Consider the following 25,801-nt stretch of genomic DNA (forward strand, 5'->3'; position numbering starts at 1 on the left):
TTAAGAGAATCACAAATTTAACCCACTTTATATTGCTAATATTAGTCTTTTATCATTTTTCAAAGAGTAATTAATTGATTCAAAATTTTTTTTTCTTTATTTAACCGTATTTTTTACCTAAGAATTCATTATTATTATTAAGGTACCGAATTAATAATTACTTGTGTTTGTCATTATATTTTTTTAACTTTATTTTAAGCTTGCATGCCTTAGATTTTAAGATATATGGAGCAAATTATTCAGCTTGATTAATGTTTATTTTATTTTATTTTATTGAAAAAACATTTGGGCAACAGATTAAATAATTTGTTGTTGTTGTTATTAACCCCACATAACGCTGGTTGTAGTAAAGCCAATTATACATGCTCTGATTTTTTTTTTATATATTTTGAGCCCGTTTGTTTTTACGTTTCAAAAGTATTTTTGAAAAAATTTAAATTCTTTTTATTTTTTTAACTTCAAATTAATATGTTTTTAGTGTTTTTAAATTATTTTAATGTGCTGATGTGAAAAATAATTTTTTTTTAAAAAAAATTAATGACATACATTTTAACATAAAAAATTATTTAAAAATAACCCCACCATTAAAAAAAAAAAAGAAACACAGTTCACACAGTTATAAATGTCACATGCTTAGTCGTCAATTCATATAATATTAAATTGTATCCCCTTGACCTTTTGTAGAACTTGAAATTGTTAAAAAGATTCAAGCTCGCAGTACAGCACAGCTGGGAGCCATGCGAGCCAGGAGGTTTTCCAAAAAGAATTGAATAACAGAAATAAATAATTATATTGCAAACAAAAACAAGAAAAGAAAAGAAAAGAAAAGAAAAGCTTGCAAGTGAAGGATTTTGGTTAGAGATTTACAAGCATTTTGATCATAGGATGAATTAAGCGTGCCTTTAAGATTACCTATTTTAGGGCTAGCGATAACAACATTATGCATTATTTATAATTGGCAAAAATTAATTAACAAGTTAATTTCTTTAGGACATTTATTATTTAAATCTATTTAGTTTACTTCATTAATTCTACATTTGTTATTGGATTGTGTTAAAAATATATAAAAATCATATATTTAAAAGAAAGTCAATAATATTAATTACATGCATTAAATAAGTCCTTAATTATTCAAGATTTTGAATTGGAAGATTGAAATATACGGAAATAATCAAAATAGAGAATCTAAAACATATTTAAATCACATCTAAAGCCCAAAATGTCTTTTACTGGTCCTAGGATGTTGAAAATTACACCTTGGTCCACATGTTTTTTATTTTCACATATTTGTTCCCTATAATTTTTAGGTTTTGAATTCAAAATGCCCAAATACTAATTTTTCAGCCACTAAAACTAGTTAGAATTTATTGTTGTGGATGATACGCTGTCGTCCTTTTTATTTATGAAAAGGACTCAAGTAAATGCATGATGTCCGCTTGAGTTAAAAAAATAATAATAAACCAGTGGATCTGGTCTTGTTCTTTTGAATCTTTACCCCTTTTTTTCTTGTTTTATTTATTCTCTTGAAATAAAATGATGTTTGAAAAATAATTCAATTATGCCATTATTTTCATATAAGAATAGAGTTTTTTTTTATGATAATATTAATAATTATTTTATAAATAATTATATTATGTAGAGTTTTTTTAAATAATTTCTCATGAATATTTAATGAGAATAAAATATTTATTTTTATATTTTTATTATAAATTATTTATATATTTTTCTCAATTAATTATTCTTTTTATTTATTTTTATATAGTCATGTTAAAATTGTAAAAACAACTTTTTGTTTTTTATTAAAACATACTCTCATATTATAATATCTGTTTTTTAGTTAAGAAACCATGTTTCTAATAAAAACAGATATTTTTTTAGTTAAATAAAAAGGAAATACATGAATAAGGAAGGAGAGTTTTGATTAGAGAAATATATTTTTTATTTTTTATTTAAATTATTAAAATGCTTATGAATATTTATTTTAAATACTTTAAGCTTTTATTCAAGAAACCATGAATTGATAAAAAAAAGCTATTTTTTATAAAAACAAAAAAAAAACAAAAAAAAATGCATAAATAAAAAAAAGGTTTTTAACTATCGTGATACATTTTTTTTTTATCTAAAATCTAAATAATTTTTTATTTTAATTGTTGCATAATTCAAAAAAAAAAAAAAAACAGCAGCACGTGGACAAACCGACCGACTTGTATATAAATATAGATGGTTGAAAAATACATAGATAGATTACTCACCTTGGCTCATTTTCCACTCGCTCTATTTCTGATCTCTTGACTCTGTTTTTCCTTTATTATAAAAACACATTTCATATACACATAAAACAAGAAGGAAGAAGAAGAAGAAGAAGAACTGAAACGACAAAGGTATAAAGTTTTTAAAAATGAAGTTAGATCTTGAAAACCCGTTGACAAGCTCGGAAGAACACCAATCTGATACGATCACATATCTCTTTGCCTCTGAATTTGATCACATGCCTTCAAGAAATCTACTAAACTTCTTGGAAACATGTGATCACTTCTACGTCTCCTTTCGTCATGAAGCCATTTCCCTCATTTTACAGGTAAGTGCACAGTGCTAAAAGTTATTGCTCTTGTATTTAGTGTTGTAATGATGACTTTCGTTGTTTGGCAGGCACAATATTCCTGCAACTGTGGCCCCTTTATACCCTACCTTGCAGTTAATTTCATGGATCGATTCATTTCCAGGATGGAAATTCCGGTATGAAAAAGAACATCAAAATGATTTGTAATTTGCTATTTTGTTAAAATTCTTGATATGTTAAATTCTGGTTCATATTGCTGGTTCTTGGAAGCAAGGAAAGCCATGGATTCTTAGACTTGTGGTAGTCTCTTGCCTTTCCCTAGCTGCAAAGATGGAGAACACAGACTTCTCCATCTCTAATTTTCAGGTGATAGACCGTCATATCTCCCCATTTATTGGTTCACAGTATGACATGAGGTTGGCCATGGAAACTTATGATCAATTTAAACAACTAAACAGGGAGACGAAGCTGGTTTCATCTTTGACAACAAAACAATTAACCGAATGGAACTTCTCATCCTTGATACCTTGGATTGGAGAATGAGATCGATCACACCTTTCTCTTTTGTGCATTTCTTCATTTCATTATCGCAGCTTAAAGATCCAGCATTGACTCAAACTCTCAAGGACCGAGCTACGGAGATTATTTTTAAAGCTCAAAATGGTAATCGTTAATTTTTCTCAGAATGTTTATTTTAGTTGTATTTAGCTCAGTTCTGATTAGTAACTCCATGTTTGTTATTGCAGAAATTAAGTTACTCAAGTTCAAGCCATCTATTATTGCAGCATCAGCCCTTCTTGTAGCATCCAAAGAACTACTCCCATTGCAGTTCCCTTCTTTCAAGTTCTCAATCTCCGCTTTTGAATGTGTGAAAGAAGTAAGCCCAAAATTCCATTCTTTAGTTTGTTTATTTTTACACGAAAGATTTTCTGCTCAGCCTTATTGGTGGTAATTAATGACTATTCGTGTTTTAGGAGAATCTGCTTAATTGCTTTGATACACTGCAAGAAATGGTGGAGAACGAAAATGGCACGAGGCAATGTTAGATACGAAGTCATGCACAAGAACCCCCATTATTACATGGAACGATTAGTTGAGATTCCATGGATCATGTGAACAAAAACTCAAAGAAAACAGTTTGGAAGGGCAAGCATGTACTATTATTTTGATAGATCATAACTATTGACCAAAGTGTTTGATTGATTCAATTTTTAATCAATTTTAGAGGTTGTTTTCGAGGCCAAAATCCATTTTAAAGACGTGATTTTTAGTCCTTTTCTCAGATTCAGAGATAAGCCTAGATTGCTCATGTTTAAAAATTATAGTTTTTCTATATTTCTATGTTAATTTCAGATTTTGTTTATTTTTCAATTTGTCATTGCTTAACTAAGATATATTATTTAAGTTATTTATTTATTTATTTTTTAGTTTAACGTGGGTGTCCGGGCCAGCTTGCGCGCACCTCGACTAATCCCATGGGCCCTGAAGTTAACGACTATGTAAGCCTCCAGTGGCCATCATATGAGCAACCATATGGTTCAAACCTGAGACCATAAAGAGAACAAACCTCTTGATTCCAAACTCTTTCTATTGGGCCACCACCTTAGCAATTAGTTTGCTGGTTGTTAGTTATCTATTGAATAAAATTTCAGACATTGAGTTTTTCTCAACAACTTTGAAGTTGATGTTTTTTGGAGTTTTAAGGAATTAATAAATCATATTTCTCACCATACATTATGTCACATCAAGTGTGCTTTATGCACCAAGTGAGAAAGGAAGACGAAAGCCACATCACAATCTCCAATGGTGACACATAGCTGGAAAATGACAATATATTGTTCAGTTTTCTCAAATTCATATGAACCACTACTCGTAAATATTGGGACTCCAATTGGTTCATGCATTATCATCATCAATATATGTCTAAACACTTGTATTTAAGAGGTTGTGTTGAAGAACATAATGAAACCATTTCATGATTCCTCGCTGAATAAAAAACCAAAAAAAAAAAAAAACAAAGTGGGCTTTCTGACTTGGATCTAAAATTTAAGCATCCAGGACTTGAGAGCTTGTGTTAGACTTAGAAAGCATTCGGCAACGTGGTAGCGTTCACGTTTCCTGCGATTTCATGCAACAAACTATTTGGTTAATTAACAAACGCGTGTTACTGTTCATGGATCCCATGGTCTGCTGCGTTTGAAACGCAAGAAAAAAGGGAGCTGCTTCCTGCGCGGCCAAAATCCTGATCCGTGCTTTACTGTTCAGTGAACATGGTTTTTTTTTTCAAAAACAGTGGAGGCATGCATCCACTGTTCAGTGAACAGTGGAGCATGCCTCCACTGTTCACTGAACAGTTTTTTTTTTTAAAAAAAACCAATGCAGTTAATTGATTTCACTTGCACTGTTCACGTGAACGTGAACAATAATTTTTTTTTGTTTTTTTTAAAATTAGTTTAAGGTGAATTAAATTTACTCGTACTGTAATCTTAATTTTATTCTTAATAATATTTTACCTAATTTTGTAGTTCTTGTCGGATGAATTTTGTATGTAATGGAATTGTAGATAGTTTTTTGTTAAAGTAATTTTTTTTTATCTAAAGTGTGATTTATTTCATGATGTAATAGCAATAGTTAAATTCACAATATTTAAATTAAAAACTATCAATATTAATATATATTTTTTAAAATTATTTTATAACCTCAATTTCAAAAGCATTCTTAACCAAACATATTAAAACTACTTTTTCTTCGACCTCAATTTCAACCACAGTTTTAACCAAACACCTATTTTTTTAAACCAACCTCAATTAAAAGTACTTTTTATAAAACAATTTTTTTCAAACCATAACTACAACAGCTACCACAATACCATACACACTCTTAATCGTATGATTAAGGTTTTATACTCTACCGTATTATTAAATGAAGAGAATTCAAAATTGAGATCGTGCTCATTCACCTCCTAGTCTGGACCAATGGACATTATGCATGCGCACATCCTTTGATATTAGAGGCCTCGTCTGTAAACAAATTTCAAGACCTATCCAATTAATGAGGGTAGCATATGGAGACTTATTCTTCCATCGATGGTTCATTGAAAGAGAAGAACTCTACAATGAAGCTCGCACCTTTCTGTGCTTTGATGGTTGGTTTGATGTTATAAGCAAAGATTCCTAAGCTTAATGGATTGCTGCATATCTAGATGTATTCGATTGATTTGTGGAGGATCTGTTTGAGTGGATGGACAATTACGACAATGGTTGGCTGCACTGAGGTAAGGCCTAAACCTACAGGCTGTTATTTATATAACAAGGTCTTCTTTATTTTGGTTGGGTGCTGAGTTGGATCCGTGAAAGTTGTGTTTGAAATTAAACTCGTTTTATAAAACCAGCTTTAATACCATGTTAAAATAATTAAAATCAAACACAAAAAGATGCTAGGATTCTCAATAATATGTTTATTATAAGTTCTTATAGAGTTAACCTATATATAATTAATCTAAATATAAAGGAATTATATATAGGTTAAACCGAAAATATAATTCTACTCTTAATAAATAAAACTAAATAAATATTATTTAACAAAATTAACTACATTTTTATGGGGTCTTAAAAAATTAAAGTCGTTATCTGCCAACAGTATTCGCATCCTGTTATTTTAGCAGTAACTATGAAAGTTACCATAAAGTTTCTGCGGATTATTAAAAAGGTTTCAATAAAATTGTTATAAAAAAAACATATTAAATATGTTGGTAACTGGAAAATATTCAACAATAAAGTTTAGCTGAAGATTATTTGAATTAATAAGAACAGTAACTAATATTTATGTTACGGATATGATGAATATAATTTTCATCATAACAAAATATTAAATCAGATGAATAATTTAATTACTTAACCACTCTTTAAGACGAGGAGAATATAAATAAAATGTTACTAACAAATAGTTTTATATTTTTTTTTACTTTTTTAAATAATAAAAATAAATTAAATTCCTAAACTTAAAGAAAGTAAATGAAAACAATTCGGTTAATAATAAAAAAAATGAAATACATTCTTAAGCTACATAAAATTGAGAGAAAAAGAAAGGGTTTTCATTTAAATTGATGACTAGATTAATCTCGTATACTAGTCCTAGAAAAAAATAATTTATTTCGTTTTTATTATTAATAAACTTATTTCTTATGTAGATATAAAAAATTTAATGTAACTCTTATTTCTACTTGTTATGAATGGCATGTTTCACTCCCTTGTTTGGATAAACTAATGGCATAATGGAGAAGAACGAAGGGACGAACACTTATTGCCCTTTAACAATTTCTGCTAATTTACTATAAGATTTTTATGTTTTAAAAATAATTTTTTAAAAATTTAAATATTTTTATTTATTTTAAATTAATATTTTTTGATATTTTTAAATTATTTTAATGTACTGATATTAAAAATAATTTTTTAAAAATAAAAAAAAATAATTTTAATATATTTTTAAATAAACAACAAGCATACTCCTAAAATCACCTAAAACTTCAAATGATTTATTGGGCTTTCCAAGATTGACAATGCACCAAGCCATTCTCGGTGGGTTGTGATATGTAAAATCATTGTATTGATAGTGCTAGTTTTAGGTTGAAAAGTATTATATAATAATATAAATTATATTCTAAAACCTTATTTAATAATTTAAGTTTTTGAATTGAATTAGTTTTTTGATATCTCGAGTTCGAATTTCACCATTCTTATTTATTTAATAAAAAAAATTAAATATAAAATAATATAGGCATATGTAAATTTCAAGTTTAAAGGATTTTCACTTGAGAGAGTATATTAAAAATAATATAAATTATATTTTATGATATTTTATCTAATAGTTTAAATTATTAAATCTACTTTAAATTATTAGATTGAACTAATAAAAAATTATAAATTATTTGTTTAATGATTGATGAGCAAAGCCATTTTCAACTTTTCCCTCTGCTTTCCCATCAACTTTTCCCTTTGCTTTCCCATCGCTTTCCCTTCCTACAAAGACCAAGAAAATAACTTATAGCTACTTTTACAATGTGTTAGTTTTGATGTTTATTTTTATAAGTGTTATTTATTTAAAAATATATTAAAATAATTTTTATTTTTATTTTTTTAAATTTATTTTTTATATCAATATATTAAAATATTCTAAAAATACTAAAAAAATTTAATTTAAAATAAAAAAATAAAAAATTTAATTTTTTTTTTATATTTTTAAAATGTAAAAACCAACTCTAAAATCACTTTCAATACAGATGGCAGATGAGCTGTGGTTAAACTCTTGAAAAAGCTATATATTTTTCCCTCTTTGCATTGCCTTCCTTTTCCCTTTAAACAAAGACCAAGAAAATAACATAGAAGTCTAGTCTTCCTTTCCAGCTAACAAACACTTGTACACACTACACAGACAAGAACTCAGTCGACCAAAGATACTAGCTAATTCATATATTCACAACCTTTCCCACAGCAGAAGAGCAGAGTTTTCAGATCCCATTATATGGGCTCCTCTCTTACAAAATATAAACAGCAAGTTGATCAAAAACTGATGTTTCATTTGCTGGGGGCGGTCTCAACTGAGCAGGTTCATGTTTGATCAGTTTGGTTCCTACTGAACTCAAGCTTAGCTTCAAACTGAAGTTCTTGTCCTGGTTTGGTGAGCTTCCTGTCTTTCACTCTCTAGTTTTCTTGAGTTTTCGGCTTAATCATGTCATCTGTTGATAGCTCTAGAGATGCATTAACCATTCAACAAATTATCGCCTCAATTCCGGCTTTGATTGATCTTGTTTCCGTTGCCAAGTCATCAATTCCTTTGCCCCTAAAATTAAATACCGATAACACAATCACCACCACCACTCTTGAGGCTGCCGCTGTCACCACCACCACCAGCAACGTTAATGACAACAATATTAGCAGTATCACCACCACTTCCATATCCACACCAGGAAACAGTAATAATACTGCAGCTGCCACAGAAACCGCCACCTCCCCCTCCACCTCCACCTCCACCTCTGGCCCGGCTCCTTCTCTGGCCTCTATCCTTGACTCCGGCTCCGGCTCCACCATCACCACCACAACTACTGAAGGCGGCAGCAACAGCGACGGCAACACCACAACCAGCAATTATGCTAATATCGAGGACGTGATCAGTGATGGGAGCTGTTGTATGTTGGGATTTTCCAGCAATAATCCAAGTGATGAGAATAAGAAGAAAGACAAGAACATCACGGCCGATGTTGGCAATGATGGCAGTGTGAATCCTGAAGGTGAAAGCAACCAAAAACTGCATAATCAGTTGGAGAAATTGACCAGAGATTTATATTATGTTCAAAGCGCCTGTGACAAACTCAAACATCTAGAACTACATGTTGGTAACCAATTCAAGAGTCTTCAAAGACAAGGTGTATTCCTACAGAGTGTCTTAAGGAATTTAGAACGAGTACGAAATGGCACCACCAGTAATCATGCCATCCTAACCAAGCAAATGCAACTTAACATTAAGTTAATTGCTGGGATGGTAATGGAGTTGAAGTATCACATACCGTCACCATACAAGCTGAATTTGGCCAATGAAGTACTCAAGTCGCAAAATGTTAGTGGGGGAGATTCCCTGAATTTGATCGATGAGATTCTTAAAATACGCGGTAACAAAGCATTTGAAGGGTGTTCATCTTTTGTAGATTTTAAAGAGAGATATAGCAGTCTTGATTTAAGAGATAAGCTTTGTTTGTTGTGTTTCTCGGTGTTTCCGGAGAATTCTGTTGTCAAGAAGAGATTGCTGATGTATTGGTGGGTTGGAGAGGGTTTCATAGACCCAAAAGTTGATGCTGACAAGCCTGAGGAAGTTGCTGATGGCATTTTGAAGAAATTCTTGGAGAAAGGGTTTGTTGAGCCTGAGATCAAGAAACGTAGACTGGTTGGGTTCAGGATGCACTCATTGATTCGTTATGCGGTTATTTTTGTAGCTGAAAAAGTGGGGTTCTTCCATTTTGATTCAATGGGGAATCCCACGGGGAACTTTTCAACTAGTCAGAGGGCTTGTTTGATCAAAACTGGAGAGAAATATTCTCGGCAGGCGTTGCTTGATTTGGAGTCGAAACCAGAGACACTGCACGCTTTGTTCAATGTCAACGATCCTTATCCAGATTTAAACACAGAATGGTTCTCCAGGATGAGAAACATTAATGTTCTTTGCTTGGGAAGGTGGGAGAACTCATCTAAGAAGAACAATGAAGCAGAGAACAATGAAGCAGAGGAGACCAGGCATGATGTTGAAGTGGAGAGCACCGAATTCTTGAAGGGGCTGAGGCAGCAGCATCATGTTGAAGTGGAGAGCACCGAATTCTTGAAGGGGTTGAGGAACATGAAGCATCTGAAGTTTCTCAGTCTTCAAGGAATCTCTAGGATCAACGAGCTTCCTGAAACCATCCAGAAGCTTGTCAATCTAAAGATTTTGGATCTTAATTCTTGCCACAATCTGGAGGCAATTCCAGAGAATATTGTGTCACTCCAGAAGCTGACACACTTGGACATTTCTGAGTGCTACATGCTGGATTACATGCCCAAGGGGCTTGGGTCACTTACTGAACTCCAAGTCCTTAAGGGGTTTGTAATTAGTAATCTGAAAATAAAAAATGCAGGAACTCTTGATGATTTAAGAGGATTGCCAAAGTTGAGGAAACTGAGCATCTATACAACTAAGAAAGATTTCCCTAGAGTTAAAGACCTGAAAGCGCTAAGGCATATCACAGCGCTTCAGAAGCTAACAATTGAATGGGGAGGGAAATCCGGAGTCAAAAAAGAGGAAATTAGAAATGACTCAAGAGGACTGACAAGGAGCAATGCCTTTAGACGAGAGAACATCCCTGCAGCGATTCCTGACCTTCCTGAACATTTGGTGAAGCTGGATCTTCAGTGTTACCCTGAGACTAAGGCTCCTGAGTGGCTGTTACCTCTCAGACTGAAAAATCTTCAGAAACTCTACATCAGAGGTGGGCATCTCAGTGCTCTGGGTCAAGCTCAGGGTGGAAATCACAAGTGGAATGTCAAGATACTGCGTCTCAAATTTTTGAAAGAACTAAAGATGGATTGGAGAGTACTGCATGATGCATTTCCGCATTTGATTTACTTGGAGAAATTTAAATGTCCTAAACTGACTTTCTTCCCTTGTGATGGCACCGGAGTGTGGCTGGACAGAGAAAAGCTAGCAAACCAGACGTTGGAAGAATTAGAATTGACATGGTCTTTCCTTTCCAAAAGTTCTACTTGAGTTCAAAGTATGTTCTAGATTTCAGGCAGGTATTTTTAATTTCGATTCTGTTCTTCATTTCATTACATCTGCAGGGTTGTTTTCTGTATGTAAAAGAAAGAGAGTCTGAGTATATTTGAGCTCCAAAAATATCATTTCTGATATGAACTGTCATGGAACTCTGAATGCTTGAATTTTGATGCACTCAATGATCATAGGATTTGATGTTCTACTTATTTACCAGCATTTGGGGGACCAAGTTAGCAGGGAAACTAGAGGGATGATTTATTTTAGCCGTGAGGCCTCCAATTCTCACGAACTGACCATGCCATTGCTAGGAGCTAGCAAGGGGGATGGATTCGGCGGCATTTTCAAATGGGATGTGTATGGATCTAGAAATTCCTTCATGTAAATTACTGCTCCTGAATGCTTATCACTGCTTCATAATTTCATTGTTTATCGATACTGTAGGATATCTAACAGATAGGGTGGTTTCTTATGCCCACAAGACCAGTCCAGAAAAGAATTCGCAGCACCTAACATGTAGAATTAAGCTGTCTCAAAACATGCAGGCCATTAAACATCAGGGTATGAATTGATAATTTGTTTGGAGTTCTGTCTGCACTTGGATGATGAAATTCATGTGAAATATGTACTTAATTCCATCGTGAATGGTAGAAGAACTAATACTTAATTATTCTGTCCCTATCGACTTTGTGCTGGCTTCAATTAAAGAATTTCCACTTGATATTTAACAAGAATTATATCTAGATGTATGAATTTTCTGTGATTATAATGCTGTACTAACTCTTACAGAGACATAATCGACCATAAACTAATGACAAAACTCATAATGCCAGACTGAATTAGTATTATTTGATATTAGGCCTGCCAGGAGGATGCATTGTGGCTAAGCCGGAGCCTTAGGTTGACTTCAGAAAGTCTTGGTCTTTCTATATTCTTGTTTTGAGTTATATTAAACCGAGATTTTAATATCTAAAGATTTGATGGTTTTCATAGTAATGCAGAGCTATTATAGAGAAAATAATTTTGGAAAATTTCTGTAAAAATTTAATTGCAATCCAACAATCAGAATCATAAGTAATGACTCTTTTGATTCATGGTCTGGCGTGACCAGATCTTCTCTTAAACCTAAACTTGTCCCATTAGTCTATAAATATATTTGTAGACCATCCACTTAATTTGTTTGGAGCACATACTTATTTAATTATGTCATATACACAAGTGACTACTAGATTTTTCTCTGTTTAGTTTGGAGCAGATCCTTAAAAATACCAGATTTCTCTCTGTTTTATTTATTTATTTGGAAGGCCTGATTAACAAGAGAGAACTTCGAAGAGAGGATAAACTGCAATAGATGATTATCCCACATCTGATGTTGATTCTGGTAGCTACTGGCTGTTTTACCTTGCTTGTATAAAATTGTTGTAGGATTTTTTATAACGATGATAATATCCCATGTCGGCTAAGAGTTAAGAGCCTTGACAACTTGTATGCTCCAAGTATCACCTCTACTCGAGATGCTTTTCTCAGAACAAAATTCACCTCAAGGCCATCAGCCCTAACATGAGACAATACCTCCGAAGAAGCAGATTTGGGCAACATCTTCACATAACAAAATCATTCAGTGATCCAACTACAAATCAATGTCTTCCGCTATGCGGATTTGGTGCAAGTAGAAAGAAGCCAAACGAGCAGCTAGTAGGAATATTCAGCTAATATTGCAACTGAACACAGAAACAAATGCAGAGAAGAGAGACTTTTCATTCAAAATTCAGAAATAGAAACATGACAATGTAAGATCAAAGACAAAGGAGGTGAAAACCATAGACAACTCTCGAAGGGAAAAAAGTAATAATAGAGCAAAACAAGCATTAAACATTCGAATTGTTGTCAGTTGATAACTGTGGATGAACTGTCACAGTATGACAATTAGGCACAGGTGCCTCTTCCATTTTTTCTTTCATAATTTCCCCAAGCACTCTTGCTGCTAATGGAAGGCCAGAACACTTTCTTATGATCTCCTTTTTTAGATCCTCCAATTCCACATTTGGGGGATTGAATAGTGTCCCATCTTGCTCAACAGCATCTTTGAAAATAAGCCAGCATTTCTCTTTATCTGCAAGAGGCAGAACGGGATGTACATTTTCCTCCCCGACCATCTTCTTTGCCAAGTCCTTATTCCTACTCGTGACAATAACTGTTCCTCCATAGCCTTTCGGCAATCCATACGCAAGGCTTTGCTCCCATTTAACCTTACCAGGTAAAGGAGAATACAGGTTTTCAAACCACGTATCTCCTTCCTGAGCATCATCGAGGACAATCATATACTTCTTGCCCATCAGTTGCACATGAAGTGCACAGATCAGAGCTGAAAGGCCGCTGTTAGAAACGGATTGGATGGTATTTTCTTCAACTCCAAGTGAAAGCAGTATTCTTTCCACAAGAGCTATCTTGGCATCTTTGTTCCCATCAGGCTTTTTCGACATGCTTACCAAAATCCTAGGAACAAAGTGCTTCTTCACTTCTTCTCTCTTTATAATTTCTTGGCATAGTGTGGTTTTTCCGGCACCAGCCATCCCTGTGATTCCGACAGCACTGAACTTTTCTTTACTTCTTTCGTAAACAAGCAGTTTCACCAGTGACGTTATTTCATCATCGAAGCCATGAACCACCAGCGGACTTACAGATTGATGACTCTGGCGGCCAGTGTCTCTAACATTTGATGAGTTCCCCTGATCATCCCGTTGTGGACTAAAGTTTCCATTTGAGGAAATTGTAATAGAGTCTTTCGATTTAAGCTCCTCCTTGATTTCTTTCAAAGTATTCCTGATTCTCCACAGGGAAATTATTCCTTCACGAGATAAGAATGATGCTGCCTGACATTCCACCAAAATGTTGTTGAGGCGGTAGAGCTTTTCCCTGAGTGATGGCTTCTCTTTAGCAGGTGAGTTCTCAATATTTCGTCGAATCAGTTTCTCCAGTTCCTGAAGATCTCTTTTCCAGCTAACTTTGGAAGATTGAAGACCACCACTAAATTGATTCAGCAAATAACTTCCAACTTCATCATCCATATCAGAAATACTCTCTCAATCTTTGCTTGCCAAGATTGCAATAAATTCAAGACTTGGTGCGACGAAAAAGAACTGATGAAATGCCTTGGTTTTTTAATGAGAAGATGATGTCAAAGAAGATACAAGGAAGATGAATTGCAGAGACATTTTTTGGAGTTCATTGACTTAGCGAAGTCTTCCTTGTTGGGTTTATTTTATTTTATTGTCATTTGTTTTTTACCAATAATGCTGTAGAAAAATAATTCAATTAAAAGTTGTGGGTCCTAAACTACTATTTTCGTATGATTTAGAGCATTTGATACTGTATAGTAGTTACTATTTTTTAAAATATTTTTTATTTAAAAATATATTAAAATAATATTTTATTATTATTTTTTAAATTTATTTTTAATATAACATATCAAAACAATTTTAAAATAGTAAAAAATAAATAAACTTTAAATTTGGCCGCAATGAAAACTTCCTCTTGAAGGTAAGCTAACAGGAGAGCATGTATGACCTTTCACAGCTTCACTTGCTTTAAGTTAATTCTATTATAACGATAAACCCACACCAGATGTCACTGAGCTTCAATTAGAGGTTCCATCCAGATTTGATTAATCACAGGAGGTTTGCTTAATATTAAATGGATAATTAATAATTTTTTAAATATTTTTAAATAATTTTGACAATCTCTTTTGACAATTGCAAGCATTCCCTTCTTATTTTTTTATTAGTAATTCTTTAAAATCATTAGCTTTTCTTCAAATTATTCCTTATTATTTTCAAAATATACAATTGTCGAGATTAAATCCATCTCTAAGCAGATCATTTATCTATAAACTAAGATAAGATTTTAAATTAGTTTTTAATGCAACATAAGGAAATGCATGTGTTATGAATGTTTTTTTTAAATATCATGCATTTTTTTTCTTAATTTGGAAACAAAAAAATGTTATCAATGCTTAATAAAATAAATTAAAAGCTAAATGAAATAATAAATAAAAACAAGTTATTAGTGCTAATTAAATAACTAATAAAAGTAAAAGATAGATGCAACCGCAAATATTTTACATGGTTATTCAGTTTATTTTACATGTTTTAATTTATTTTATGTTAGAGATTAATTATCATTGCTAATAACAAATGATTTTCATTTTTATAAGTGTGTCATTATAATAAAACTCATTTATATAAGAAATAAAAAGAAGAAAAAATTAAATAGAAAAAAAAATTTAATATTTAAATAGAAAAAAATAAAAAAATACATAGAGACCGGGTGTTGTTAGGCTTGGCGCACACACTTAGCCAACCATCAAAGAGTTCACGCTCGTGCACCTGACTATATTTTTTAAACAGACAACAAGTCACATACAACAAGTCGTCTTCTGAGTTATTGCTCGGTCACTCTTGATAATTGAAAATTAGAATTCTAAGTTTTGAAAACCTCAAAACTCATTTTTTTTAACTTGTTTTTAACTAAAAACACCTTAAAAAATCAAAGAGAACTCAATAAACTAATTTCCAACCCTTCAATCACTCCAAAAAAAAATAAGAATCAACTAAATAAAGAAACTAAACGAATCTTAATCAACTTTTTTCAAAATGTTTATAAGGAAACATAGCCTCCAGTTAACTTTTCTTGAAAAGACAAATTTATTGACACAAAACTTGTCCTTTTTGGTAGTCAAATATAGTCATCCGAGCATTCAATCTTTCTTTAAATTTTTTTAATGATTTTCTTTCTCCTCTTTCAATATACAAGATTGCAACGTTAAAAAAAATAAAATTTCATTCTAAAACATGAGTTGCAAAGTTCAAAGGTTGGAAAAACTATAACTTCAGAGATTATATTGAAGTTTTCCATGAAAAAATAGTAACAAGGTCCGTTAGAATGAAATTGCGAAGTTCAAAGGTTGGAAGACCAAACAAACTTGATTATGCATATATATAAACATGCCATCCATATCCATGGTGTTCAGGCCATGGAATGAATTGATAATATGCTTGGAGCTCTGTCTACACCTGGAAGATGGCATTCATGTGAAAAATGTACTGATTTTGGCCTGTAGAATCATGATTTAAACCGATGACAATTAAAAATTGACTTCCCATTTAACACGAAGTCTGATGCGAGAGTTCATTAATTCTGTCCATTCACATTGATGAAGGAAGAATATTATAATTCCAAATTGTTTGCTTTTAATATATTTATAAAGTTTTTAAACCATCTACCAGAAAATAATTAATTTAATTATGCTTTTTGACCAAGGTGAACATTTGGTTGGTACTTATCAATGTTGGATACACTGTGGAATACATCAACACAAGGATTCTTAATCTTTAATAAGTAGTGGTCGGGTAGAAGAGTGAAGAGCTCGTTTGTTTTTATATTTTAAAAGTAATTATAACATTATAAAATAAAAAAATATAATTAATTTAATATATTTTTAAATAAAAAATATTTTAAAAAATAATTTTCACCACTCTATCGAGCATCTCCTGAATCTTCACAATTAACCCCTGTCGTTTACCTTTTCATACAGTGGACCAATCCACCTGACGATTTCAAGTTCTAGGGCATTATTTTAATCTACAATAGCTGATCCATGATCTTATTCTAAGCGGCCTTGGCCCATGTTGGAAACAATTGTGACAACTCCAATCATAACATGAATCCTTCATCTGCTTTCTTCAACTCCTGTAGTCTTCTCTGTAAATTCTCCCTTCTCTGAGCTTCAATCACTGGTTTTTATACCAAATTCTGTTGGACTGTCGAACATAACGGTGCATGCTTTCAACTCATTAACAAGCTGCATAGACTTTATTGATGGACCAAGCAGAGGGATAGGTCCAGTCTATTGTAAATACAGGATCAGACCCACGTCTCATGCCATCGCCCTCGTGCTGCCAAACTAATCATGGATAGGACCATTCTACTATAACAACAATTAAGCCTCAAGTCAACCGTTTTTAAAGTGCATTTTTAAAAAAATATATATATAAAATATTTTTTTATTTTTAAAAATTTATTTTTAATATTAATATACATCTTTTCTCTTTTACGTTCACGACGATTTGATCTCGGTTGCTTATACTAGAATTGATAGGCATTATCACAGTTTAACATCAGAGACTCTCTGCTAGTTATCTTAACTTGAAGGCAAACAACCTACCTCTGGTTCTTCTGGCCTAGACTAGATAATTTATAGTATATGCTAGTCCTTGTCCGATTTACAGAAGAAAACATCATTCGAGTCTAACCATTGCACTCAGCCGTATGCCCGAGTAAAACAAGACGACAACTACCTATTAACTATATTAAATTACAGGCAATAAAAGCCTATAACATGCTCCAAATACAAGCAGCTTTCAAGTTCGAAGCACATGAATAGCTTATTTCTTCGACAAAGATACCATAATCTTAAAGAAAGCTACGTGTCTTGTACGTTGTTTCTTCTCTCATATCCCCACAAACACATGCATTTCATCTATACAACAGCTGCTGCTACTTTAATTTATTTCCCTCCAAATTCTTTACTGGCTCTTTGTTTTCTTTTTTAATTATCCATGACAGGCTTTCCCCTATGCGTTGACCAAAAAATATGCAATTCATTTCTTGCTTTTTTCCATGTAATAATTCATTATCTTGGTAAGTCCCTCTCTTTTCCACCAAGCAAGGGACACAACCAAACTCAACCCTACAAACAACAAATACAAACAAATGTGGCAAGCAACATTCAAAGCTCTGTCCTGTCCTTCATGGTCCCATTCCATTAATACCCTTCTCATTCCATCCCAAAATTCTATAGAAAGCAAAAAAAATAAAATTCAGAAGATAGTCTCATTGCAAGTAATGAATTTCTTCTTCTTCTTTTGGTATACAACCAACTGAGCTTGCAATAAATTTCTATAGCTCGAAATCATAGCTCTTTCTTTTCTTTTCTTTTGGCTTTTATCTTTTTTTGGGTTTCTATTATGGTGGTGACATTGATGATGTTAAGATATGGACCAATTGCAGAGTCCCAATAATATTAGAACTGAGAAAAACTGAACAAAATATTGCCATCATTTGCCGCTGTAGCCATTCAATTTTCGCCGCTTGATCTCCGGCACTGTACTGCCATTAGTGATGGTGGTGGTGCTGGTGATGATGCTCGTGGTCTCATTTTCTGATTTTGTAAAATGCCTGTCTAGCACGCTCAATGGGGTTCTTGTCCAGGACATTGTATCTAACATTGACTCGTACCATTCCATCTCCACCATTTCTTGCAGTGCATTAAAGCATTCTAGCAGCTTCTCCTAAACAATGCATGATTAGTCATTAATTAATTGCCATCAATGCTAAGCCAGAGAATATATATATATATATATATATAACAAACAAACCAAAAAAATGAAATTTTGGGGTGTTGGTTAATCCTTGCTTACTTCATTTACAAATTCACATGAGTAGATTGAGCACTTGAAACAAGGGAATTGCAATGGGAATCGTTCATTGGATGCTACAAGAAGGGCTGATGCTGCAATAATAGATGGCTTGAACTCAAGAAACTTAATTTCTGCAACAAAAAACATACATAGAATTGAATGCTAATAAAAAAAAAGTTGAATATGATTAGAGAAAAGTTTTTGAGATAAATGGGTGCTTACCATTTTGAGCTTTAAAAATAATCTCTGTAGCTCTGTCTTTGAGAGGTTGTGAGGATGATGGATCTTTGAGTTCAAATAAAGAAACAAAGAAATGCACAAAAGAGAAAGGTGTAATCGATCTCATTCTCCAGTTCAAGGCATCAAGAACGAGAAGTTCCATGCGATTAATTGTTTGTGTGTCAAAGATGAAACCAGCTTCCGCTTCCTGTTTCATTGTTTAAACTATGCACGTAAGTTTCCATGGCCAACTTTGAATTGCATAGTCGGCTAATATATGGGGAAATATGGGGGCTTATTACCTGAGAATTGGAGATGGAGAAGTGTTTATTCTTCATCTTTGCAGCTAGAGAAAGGCAAGAGATTACTAGAAGTCTAAGAATCCATGGCTTCCCTTGCTTCAAAGAACCAAGAATTTCAGCAAGAATAAATCAAGAATCCGAGCAAAATAGCAAGAGACGTACACTTTATATTTTAATTCGTTTCCATACCGGAATTTCTTGCCTGGAAATGAATCGATCCATGTAATTTACTGCAAGGTAGGGAATGAAGAGGTCATAGTTGCAAGAATATTGTGCCTGCCAAAAGCTAAGACAGCATTATTACAACACAAAACCCAATATCAACAAAGGAGGTTATACACATAAGTTAGTGTTGTGTTTATCACCTGTAAAATGCGAGAAATGGCTTCTTCACGAAAGGAAACGTAGAAGTCAGAGGTTTTCAAGCAGTGTAGGAAATTTCTTGAAGGCATGTGATCAGATTCAGAGACAAAGAGATCTGGGATTGTATCAGATACGTATTCTTTCAAGCTTGTCAAAGGGTTTTCAAGATCAAACTCCATTTTTCACCTTTTGTTTTGTGTCTGTGTGTCTTTGTTTGTATGAAAGTGTGTTTTCGTAAGAAAAAGAGACAGAAAGAGAGTCAATAAGAGAAGAGAGGGAGTGTGAGAAAAGTGAGCCAAAGAAGGTGAGTAGCAATAATGATAGAAAGAGAAGCTTCGCTTTCTGTGTTTGAAATGAAAATAAAAGAAACACTCTTCCACTTCACTTCTCGGTTTACAGCTCCTCTTCCATTAACTTTCTCATTACTCAATTTCATGTTACCCAAAATTATCATTTTTTATATAAAAAAATATAATAAAATACAAAAGTAATAATATAAAAACAAAAAGAGGTTGAAAAATTAAAAAAAAATATAGGTGGACAAACGACTTGGTTGACAAGAACAGACCGAAGAAGGATTTAAATGCATAAATAAGAGACGAAGCGGTCAAATTGGATCTTTAACAATATTAGAAACTCAATTGCACCTTTGAAGTGCTTAAATGTGAAACACAATGCAAATTCAAAGTTAACTTAAGTGGATATTAGAGGAATTTGCATAAAAGTTAAGTCTGAAGACTTAATTAAATTTTTAATAGGCTGATTTAATTTAATCATGAGCCTAATTAAGGATTTAATTAAGTTTAAGAATTAATTTGGGTCAAAATTAAAAGAATTAATTAAGTGTAAGGACTTAATTAGACTTTTAATTGGTCACGTTAATTTTTATTAAGGATTTAATTGGTAAAAAAATTAAGTTTGAAAACCTAATTTAGACTTATCTAAGAAGACTGGAATTTTTAAGTACCAAATTTAACTTTACAAGCTTAATCGAATGATATCATGGGTCAAATTATAAGAAAATCAAAGTTTATAGGTCAATTAAAAGCTAAATTAAAGAAATTAAATATCAAGGATCTTTTTGCAGAAGGCGCGCAACATTGGGGGTTGTATTGAACTTTTTCAGGGAGTAAATTGAAGAAAATCAAATATTAAAGCTTAATCAGGGGCTAAATTGAACAAATTAAAAACCAGTGACGACTTTAAAAAAGGCGTCAGACTTAAAGGGTGTCAATTGATGTTTGATAGGGGCCTAATTGCATAAAATTAATCAATTTTGTCTCAATTAAAGACATTTGAGCTTAAATTGAAAGACCAGGGACTAAATTGGAGATCGCTCGATCCCAATTACTAAAACCCTAATTTAAAGGTTTAAAGATAACAACATCATTTTGGTTAGGGTCCTCCCATTTTAACTGATCGTGAAGCACTTTTTTGGGCAATAATCGTGTCAACTCCAACCACCACCAGACGAATAACGACCACCATTCAAGTATCATTTTAAAATTATTTATAGATCTTTCATACGTCTTTCCCAACCATTTCATTTAATATTTTGGATGTGAACTTACATCGTAAGATAGTAACCCAATATTAAACATACCTACTTTCTTATAAAAATTCAAAAAAATACAAAAAAAATCCAAATTTTCTTATTTAAAAAAATAAAAAGAATACGTTTTTATTTGTGTGCATACGACCAAATGCTAAAAACTTTCATGCATATTTTATAAAAAATAAAATTTGCATTTTTATCATACTTTGAAAAATACAAAAATTAATTTATAGGTATCATAACAAGTTTGTGATTATTCATTAAAATTTGATCAAAATTTCAGAAACACCATAAAAATCAATTTGTTTAATTAATATTTGGGGTATAAATTTTACAATGTAATGCAAATTCTCATAATTAAATTAAATGCATTAACAAAAAAATATTAGGAATTAATTATAGAGTTTAATATTTGAAGGTATAAATTTACGTTGTAAAGTATATCCCCAAGTATTAAAGTTACAAAATAAAAATAAATAAACTATTAAAATTTAGGCTTTAAAATGATTAAGATTTAGCCTAATAAGGCTGAGACCTTTTTACTAAGAGGGATTTGTCTTGAGCCCACTAAGATAGAAACCTCCTTACTGAGGAGGATCTACCTCAAATCCATAAGATAATGACCTCATTACTGAGAATGATTTTTTTTTAACTTTAGATAAACCAACAAATAGAAACATGATTTAGAAAAAAAAAAAACAATAAATCAACAATGCACCTTACCATAGGTATGGTGCACTGAGGATGATGTGTTTGCCCCATGAACAACTAGTTCTTTTATCCAGACTCTTGTAGACTTGTAGGTTTTCTAATAACCGTAATACTAGATGACGACTCCTAAACCCTTCAAATCATAATTTCATGATTAATCCCAACACAACCAAAACTCCTTTTGATCCAGGAGGAAGATCTACCATTTAACATTGTGCACACCACGACAAACTTATATGTGTCCTGGTTGCGCCCCTCTTTGGTGTTGTTGGGAAAGAAAACAATAACATTCATCAAATAGATGTCTATTGAAAATAAACTTTAAAATACTTTATATGTTTATCGCAACCAATTAAAAAATAAAAGAATTTTAGGTGTAATTAAAGAAATTTTTTTTCCAAAAGGTCTGTTAATTTTGTATAAAAAACTTGAAAAGTAATTCCTTGAACCAAAATTACTAATGTTGTAGTATATGGCTCATAGGCATATGTTAAAGCGGAGTAAAAGGAGTACTATTGGAAATTAATAATACCTTTTATACATCTAGAGTTTACTATAAATACATATTATCTAACCTTAATTTGATATATAGAGAAATATAGCTCATCGCTCCTGTGAATGTAGACACATTATCGAACTACATGAAATTTGTGTTTTCTTTCTTATTTTCTCTTTTTTGCAATATTCATCTTCATTATTGCAAGTTTCATAACAATTGGTATCAGAGTCTGGTTACGATATTAAAGATTTCTTTTGCAAAATTTGACATGGTCATGTTTTATGGATCTAGTAATTTCAGATTTTGACAAAGAAGGGTGAAGGATTTGTTTGTGCATAAAGGCATGGTGAAGGCGTTATACAGAAAACAACCAGAACGATTGGTAGGAGCTAGAAGTGAGGGCTGTGGCAACTATTACGATTTTTCTAGATGATGACGTGATGTATCACGTCATGGATGAGGAATCACTGGTGGCAGTTTAGGTAAAACTAGAAAGTCAATATATGTTGAAGTCATTGATGAACAAATTTTATCTTAAGCAGAAATTGTTTGGTCTTAAAATGTCAGAGCGCACAAGTCTGAATTGGCATATCAATGTGTTCAATCAGATTGTCAGTGATTTTAAGCGAATTACTGTGAAGTCCAACGACGAAGACAAGGCATTGATTTTATTACATTCCCTACTTACTTCTCTTACTTAAGAAAATTTAGTTACAACTCTTATGTGGGGGGAAGAAACTCTCATATCAAAAGAGATCACAAGTGCCCTATTAAGCTTTAATATGAGAAAGAAAGTTGGTGATGAAAATTCACTAGGTAAAAGGCTAGTGGTGAGGAGTAATCAGGAGTGTGGGAGAAACAAGTTCCGGAACGAATTGAGAAACAACAAAGCTCTATCTAAATCTAGAAAGAGGAAGGATATACAATGTTATAAGTGTTGAAAAATAGGGTACTTAAATGAAAATTTCTAGAGAAAAAGAAGGGGGATACAAAGAATAAATAGGGTTCATCAAAGTCTGTGAATGTAGTGGAAGAAGACTCACCTGATCAAAAGCAGAAATGTGTGATTGGCTTCGTCCTGACCTTCAATAAATAGTAGTAGAGAACGGTGACAGAGATATACTTTCTATTTCATCCAGTTCAAATCATCTCATAAATTCTTGGATATTGGATTTGGCATGCTCTTATCACATGATACCTAATAAAATTGTTTAAACATTTACAGGTTAATTAATTTTAGCTATGTTCTTATAGGTAATGATGATCCATGCAAAGTTGTTAGAATAGGGAATGTCAAAATTAAAATGTTTGATGGTGCTGTTAGTACATTGTGTAATGTTAAACATATACTAGATTTGAGGAAGAATCTGATTTCATTAGACACTTTAGACTATAATGGATTCAGTTTCAAGTCATCATTACCTATAATAGCTAGCTATTGTGGCTGGTTGGTTGTCATGTCATGTAATGTCATAGTTGTTATATGTTATGCACTCTACTGGTGAGAATGATTGTGATGAGTAGCGTTGCAGAAAAAATTATGTGCATGAAAAGTTTATGTATGGATCATGAAAACTTGAAACAAATACATAAAAGGATGTGTGAGGATAAGATTGTATAAACTAGATCCAATGTTTATGTTTAGTCTGTGCCGAGCTGAAATTCTTGCCTAAATGAGTGGATTTTTTTTCTTAAATTTTTTGTGTATATATATGTTGCTTACAAAGGTGTGATTCAAACCACCTTGAAATTATGCATTTGGTTTGCGAAAGTGCTGCTTTTGTGTTTTCCAGTAAAAAAAACGGTAAAACGACAAAATAATATTGTTGGATGCTTGATAGTTTCGTTGAACATCCAGCTGTTTGCATTATAATCTAATTAAATCAATGCTAATTTAACCAGAAAGGTAAATGATCTGCTGCAGAAGTAAGCGTGGTCCCTAAATAGAAATTGATTGGGCATAGATATTAGAGACTATAAAGACAGTTGTGGTTAATATTATTCCTTTGATCCAGGACAAGCACTGCTAGCTAGCTTTTAGAGGAATTGTCAGCCCTAAATATATTATTGCTACTCTTATGTATCAAATTAATATTATTTATCGAAATTCTTAAACACTTTTTTTCTTACAACGAAAGGGATCTACTCCAGTTTGTGAGTGAATTGAGACACAATTTCTTTTTTAAAGGCATGCCTATATATTAATATAATGCACTAGAAAAAATAAAGAAACTCTCTACGTGTTGGAAATCAGAAAGGAACGAGTTGAGTAGCCATGTATCAGATAAGGATGCAACAGAGACCCATCATATTCGAGATCTTTGGCTAATTAACGTGCTGGGCCATCAGATCACCTGTCTTGCCCGTGTAACATACTTCTGCATGTCACTCACGTGTGTGTGATAAATGTACAAGCTATTTGTTTTTCCTTGGAATTACTTTTCCTTCAAGTAATGGATTAGAAGACAAGTGATGATCTTTCATGAGCAATTTCTCAACACGATATTCCAGGTACATATCATATCTTCAGCAGAGCCCCACCACTACAGCACCGTCGCAGTTTCACAGAAATTTCCTGATTCAAAAGGGAAGCTTTTTATTGTTAGAAGAAACAAAAATCATGGGGTTTGATTTCCTTACCATCCATTCTTTTTAGTTTGGATCATTTGAAGACAAATCAAAGATTAAGGTACTCTTTTTTTCAATGATATAGCAAGGCATAAACCTAAGTACAACCAATAAATGTTACTTCCAGATAACAACACAAATGTAGACGGACATTCATAAATGACAAATCGTGAAAGACAAATAGAATATCATGCAACTGCACAATCAACCACAGAGGTCATTCCAAGAGAAGATGTTAAAAATTTTACAGCAGAATTCTTACATTTAGAAGATAAGATTATTGTTAATAATCTTTCCTTGTCATGGCTGAAAGACAGCTTGGTTTCATGTCATAGTGTTTAATGAGAGGTAAGCTGTACACACAGGCCGAGTTCCTCTTTTCTTTTCTTCATTTTATCATGCAATGAAATCAATCACTAACCTAACTTAAAATTATTAGAAAATAATATAAATTATTTCTTAAAACTTTATTTAATAACTTAACCTTTTACATTAAAATAGTTTTTTTGATATAATATCATAGCATTGATAATCAAGCAATTTATAGTTCGAATCTCATTATCACTAAAAAGCTTTTACTTAAAAATAATATGTTAGAAAATAATATAAATTATATCTTTAAACTTTATTTAATAATTTAAATTTTTGAATTAAATTAGTTTTTTTTTTTGTTAAAAAATACTTGTGCTATAATGTTTTATCCTTGCATACTAGATTTCTTCAATTCATAGTAAAAGGGAATACTTTGTAACTCAGAAGATGGTATTTGCAAATAAATTCTATAGTAGACTTAAGAGCTATACTTCTCTAATTATTAAATTAAATTACACGGAAAAGAGGTAGACTAACTCTCCATTTAATTAGCATTTTATAGCGATTACCTCCACTTGTTCTTCATTAGAGTAGATCGCAGGGATATATAAGCCAGTCCCTATCAATAGTGATAGGACACTGTCTCAGTAAATTCTGCATTTACTTTTCGTTGATCCAGTGAAGAAATTCAACGTGTGATGGACAGAGGAACAACACACACGAGGTGCCTGATTTATTTGAAATGGTATTAACGCTGTGGTGCAGGCCAGAACAGAGATAAATTCAATCGTAAAAAAAATGTGTGTGATGCGAGATTTTTTTTATGATGATAAAAAATCTAGAATGCGTATTAAAATTTAAGTCATTGTATTTAATAAA

At 32.2% G+C, this 25,801-nt stretch overlaps 4 protein-coding genes across 9 annotated transcripts; 2 read left to right on the forward strand and 2 right to left on the reverse strand.

Annotated features, from left to right (window-relative positions):
* The first annotated feature begins 2,361 nt into the window (after positions 1-2,361).
* Positions 2,362-3,753, forward strand: LOC7495277 (putative cyclin-D6-1). Its single transcript, XM_024611596.2, has 6 exons — positions 2,362-2,578; positions 2,650-2,736; positions 2,831-2,926; positions 3,019-3,223; positions 3,307-3,437; positions 3,535-3,753. Exons 1-6 carry the CDS (start codon positions 2,399-2,401, stop codon positions 3,604-3,606), a joined length of 771 nt encoding a protein of 256 aa, XP_024467364.1. The 5' UTR covers positions 2,362-2,398; the 3' UTR covers positions 3,607-3,753.
* Positions 3,754-7,921: 4,168 nt separating this feature from the next.
* On the forward strand, positions 7,922-14,205 carry LOC7497000 (disease resistance RPP13-like protein 4). 6 transcript variants are annotated; one of them, XM_052445357.1, is made up of 2 exons: positions 7,922-10,878; positions 12,281-14,205. In XM_052445357.1, exon 1 carries the CDS (start codon positions 8,288-8,290, stop codon positions 10,847-10,849), a length of 2,562 nt encoding a protein of 853 aa, XP_052301317.1. In that variant the 5' UTR covers positions 7,922-8,287; the 3' UTR covers positions 10,850-10,878; positions 12,281-14,205. The 6 variants fall into 6 exon arrangements, with proteins under 6 accessions (XP_052301317.1, XP_052301318.1, XP_024437065.2 ...); XM_052445358.1 differs by having other exon boundaries at positions 7,922-10,856; XM_024581297.2 differs by lacking the exon at positions 12,281-14,205 and adding an exon at positions 11,047-11,522.
* LOC7496999 (probable disease resistance protein At5g45490) lies at positions 12,724-13,923 on the reverse strand. The gene has a single exon (XM_002316635.3). It carries the CDS (start codon positions 13,921-13,923, stop codon positions 12,724-12,726), a length of 1,200 nt encoding a protein of 399 aa, XP_002316671.3.
* Positions 14,206-17,673: 3,468 nt separating the features above from the next.
* Positions 17,674-19,598, reverse strand: LOC7496998 (putative cyclin-D6-1). Its single transcript, XM_002316634.4, has 6 exons — positions 19,220-19,598; positions 19,044-19,130; positions 18,855-18,950; positions 18,556-18,760; positions 18,334-18,464; positions 17,674-18,204 (listed from the first exon to the last, which is right to left on the reverse strand). Exons 1-6 carry the CDS (start codon positions 19,394-19,396, stop codon positions 17,971-17,973), a joined length of 930 nt encoding a protein of 309 aa, XP_002316670.3. The 5' UTR covers positions 19,397-19,598; the 3' UTR covers positions 17,674-17,970.
* Between the last annotated feature and the right edge of the window lie 6,203 nt (positions 19,599-25,801).

The sequence above is a fragment of the Populus trichocarpa genome, chromosome 11 (assembly GCF_000002775.5).
Source record: "Populus trichocarpa isolate Nisqually-1 chromosome 11, P.trichocarpa_v4.1, whole genome shotgun sequence".
NCBI classification, from domain to species: Eukaryota; Viridiplantae; Streptophyta; class Magnoliopsida; order Malpighiales; family Salicaceae; genus Populus; species Populus trichocarpa.